Source organism: Histoplasma capsulatum, genomic scaffold (genome assembly GCF_000149585.1).
Source record: "Histoplasma capsulatum NAm1 scaffold_6 genomic scaffold, whole genome shotgun sequence".
NCBI lineage: Eukaryota > Fungi > Ascomycota > Eurotiomycetes > Onygenales > Ajellomycetaceae > Histoplasma > Histoplasma mississippiense.
In genome coordinates, this window is record NW_001813977.1 from 1,590,163 (window position 1) to 1,593,554 (window position 3,392).

Consider the following 3,392-nt stretch of genomic DNA (forward strand, 5'->3'; position numbering starts at 1 on the left):
ACCCCTTCCTATTCTATTAGATCCTTGGAAGGTACTCTCAGTCGGCGAATGGGGAATAGTCCACCCTTACACACCTTGTTAGCCAAGTATAATTCAAAAAGAGAAGGAGTGAACTTCATTTTTGATCGCCAGCATTCAAGCAGATATCCGTAGGGCACGTCATGATATAAGCTGCGTTCAACGTGGCCGATTTGGTAGTGGTGAAATATCTCTCACGCAACCCAAGGCACCACCAGGTGGTACTTTGGCTGCAGCTCGGCGGTTAAAATTTATTGTCATCGCTTAATATGATATTTTTTTTAACTGCCCAGCTGCTGCTTAAGTATAAACTGAAAGTGCTTTGTGGGAAGAAGAGATAATTCAAACCTCTATCGATGGAGAGATAAGATATGCCCTCGAAACGCTCCCAGAACATGCAGGATAATATACAGTTGCCGCGACTAGGATTTGTGCTAAAGTGCAACACACTGATAAATAGTAATAAATAGCGCCAGTCAGTCCCTTTCCCCACTGAACCAAAGAAGGAAGAACGAAAACATCAAAGTGTAAACGAGTACTCCGTATTAATGGTAGTGAAAGGGTTTGGAATTGTTATATTAAAAAAACAGAATTACGAAGATAGATGATATTTCGTGCTTCAAAAAAAAAAAAAAAAAAAAAAAAAAGGCGCAAATAAGACCATCTGTTGAACAAATAAAAAATAATTATAAAAATTAAAACGAAAAACTCCGTATGAATATCTTCGAGGGGAATCTTGTCGCTGCACTAGCCATAGTAAAATTTCCCTAGATTTCATTTTCCATCCCATATTTCGGGGTTGTTTTTTTTTTTTTCCCTTGCTTTCTCCCTTTCCAAAAATAATAGAAAAGACGAGAAAGCAGCAAGCAAAGACAAAGAAAGACAGAAAAACACCTTTATCCCCTTAAAACTCCAAAACCAGCAGCCATCATTCTGTGTCGCTTCTGTTCCGTCAGTGGCTCTCCTCCTCTTCCCTCCGCCACCCCACGACAACTACTGCGATCTGCGAATAACAAATACGCCAACCTCTAAGCTTTTCCCAAGACAGGATCCATCGGCATCTGCCCTATTCCGAAGCCCCTGGAAAAGAGCCTGCAAAAGCGATGGGCTAGATAAATCCCGATTCGCCGGCTTACGGCTACCCGGCGAAAGCATGAGGTTGGTTGGGAATTGGTAACCGGCCCGCCAGTAACCATTTAGGATGTCCCTCGCCCTTGGCGTCTCCTGCTGAATATACCATTCAATCCACGATTTGCGATCCATACAGATTTCACCCTTGGCACCATATACCATAGTAAAACGAGAACTGCGAGTCGGTGATGGGCCAGCCATTAAGGAGTCTCGCCGCTTTAGATTTTTGCAGAGCTGCATGATATTTTTCTGCATAGTTTCAAAATCATCCATTTCAGAGATGGCAGGCATAGAGCCAAGGGCTTTGCTGATGTCTGCAGACAATTCATTGACCACAACCATTTGACGAAGAAGGGGGTCAAGGATTGGACCCAGGTATTGATTTTTGAAAGTGCGGGCGCCTTGTTGGGTTGGATATATCAACACGAGGTTGCCGCCCTGAGGCGACAGTTCACGCAGGCGATCCACAAGAACGGACGGACCAGTGGCTGAGAAAAGATTCCGGTATTCTTGAGGTGATGGTGGAGGAAGATAACGTTCGACTATGGAGATGTGCACACTATATGGGGGTGCAATTGGCGTTGGGACACATGGCAAATCCTGTGAAGTGGAGTCACTATGATAGGCATACGCAGGGACTGGAGCACCGCTAGAAAACACAGTCATATTGAAGTAGTCGTCATCTGGAGACATTCGATTTGGCGTACCGGGTGGAGAAGTCGGCAAATTATTTAAACTGAATTTCGGGGGCACAGCATGAATAATGTTGATATACGGGGATTGGTCAGCTTGGAGTCGACATTGGATTTCCTCGACAATTACGCTGAACGCAGAAACTGGGGACGAGATCGGGGTTTGGTCGATAGGAGGGCATGGCAGCGTTTGAGACACCATCTGAACAGCTTGACCTGGTGTTTTCGAAATGTTAAGTGAAGACACTGCATTGCTCGAAGTCAGTATTTGAAAGTTACATACGGAAAAGAAGACTGAGTTATAGGGGACCGACACCATGGCAAAACGAAGGGGAAACGAAGGGGAATATACCGGCAAGTTCAATCCCATTTTTAAGCCATAACTTCGGATCCTCATTAGCGAACGAATTCTGCTCCATGGTTGGTTGTATGGCCCCATTCGATCGTACGGTCTGTGAAGTCGAGTCTGGAACTTGACCATTGCTCCCCTTTGGAGAATGTGAATCCACGTTCGTGAAATTGTCTAATTGTGATGGCGAATGCCGGTTGGCACTCGAATGTATATCAGCGATTGGGCTATCCGATTCCGGATTCCATTTGACAGATCCTGTTTCCTCGGGAGGTGTAAGAGGTAGGGAGAGAGAACGGCTGTAGGGGGGCGAAGAATGTGATTCAGAGAAGGCAAATGATGGCGATGGTGTGTGAATAGCAATGGTGGATGGTTTGCAGGTCATAAATGGGGGTCTTGCGGAATTTTGAAGGGAGGAAGTCAGAGTATTAGGTGTTCTTGGGGAAGTGGCTATGCCTAAAGATTCGAAGGATGGCAGCTGCAGATTGGGGCTCTGTCTTGAAAGGAGTCGTATCATGGGTGATGGCTCTGTACGGAGAGACTCGCAAGAGGAGCTACGCTTTGAAATCATGGAGGGCCCTCTGGGAGTCAGGGAAGAATGGGGAATTCGATTGTTCTGGACCTGTTGCGAGGAGGAGATGAACGGCAACAGACGCTGCGTTTGTAGGAGTTGTTGTTGTACTGTAGTTGAGTCTGGTATTCCTAGGGACGATGAATCATTGGACTGATCCAGAGCACATAATCTTTCAGCTGCAGGAATTGGCCCTGAGGCATCGCTGGTGATAACACTACCCAGTGGTTGTTTCATGACTAGGAACTCATTTCAATATCACTTTCCACGAAAATTCACGAGTGTGCTGAAGAGAGATTCATTTGACGAACAAACGACGAGAAGGGCGGTTGTCCGAAGTCCAACAGTCGAGCAGTTAAGTAGCCAATTCGACGACAAAATGAGGCGGGCTTCCGGGAGGGACACAAGCTCGAGGCGTACAGCGAGGAGCATGAGAAGAAAGTCGCCGTGTAACAGAAGCGAAACGGTCTAGAACTTAGGCAACGTTCTTAAGAGGAATCTCTTTCTGAGGACGCCCACAAAGCTGGATAGAATGACAACAGGGTGGAGAAAATGGATGTAATGAACAAGCCAGGTGAAGCTACGAGCTGCAACGGTTTGGGGGTATCGAAGCTGGAGCAAGAAGCAAGAC

At 46.2% G+C, this 3,392-nt stretch overlaps 1 protein-coding gene across 1 annotated transcript; it reads right to left on the reverse strand.

The window, feature by feature from the left end:
- Positions 1–1,011: 1,011 nt before the first annotated feature.
- Positions 1,012–2,260, reverse strand: HCAG_06803 (predicted protein; the record flags this gene model as incomplete). The annotated part of the gene is made up of 2 exons (XM_001539148.1): positions 1,012–2,087; positions 2,194–2,260. The coding sequence occupies 2 exons, from the start codon at positions 2,258–2,260 to the stop codon at positions 1,012–1,014; spliced, it is 1,143 nt and encodes a 380-aa protein (XP_001539198.1).
- Between the last annotated feature and the right edge of the window lie 1,132 nt (positions 2,261–3,392).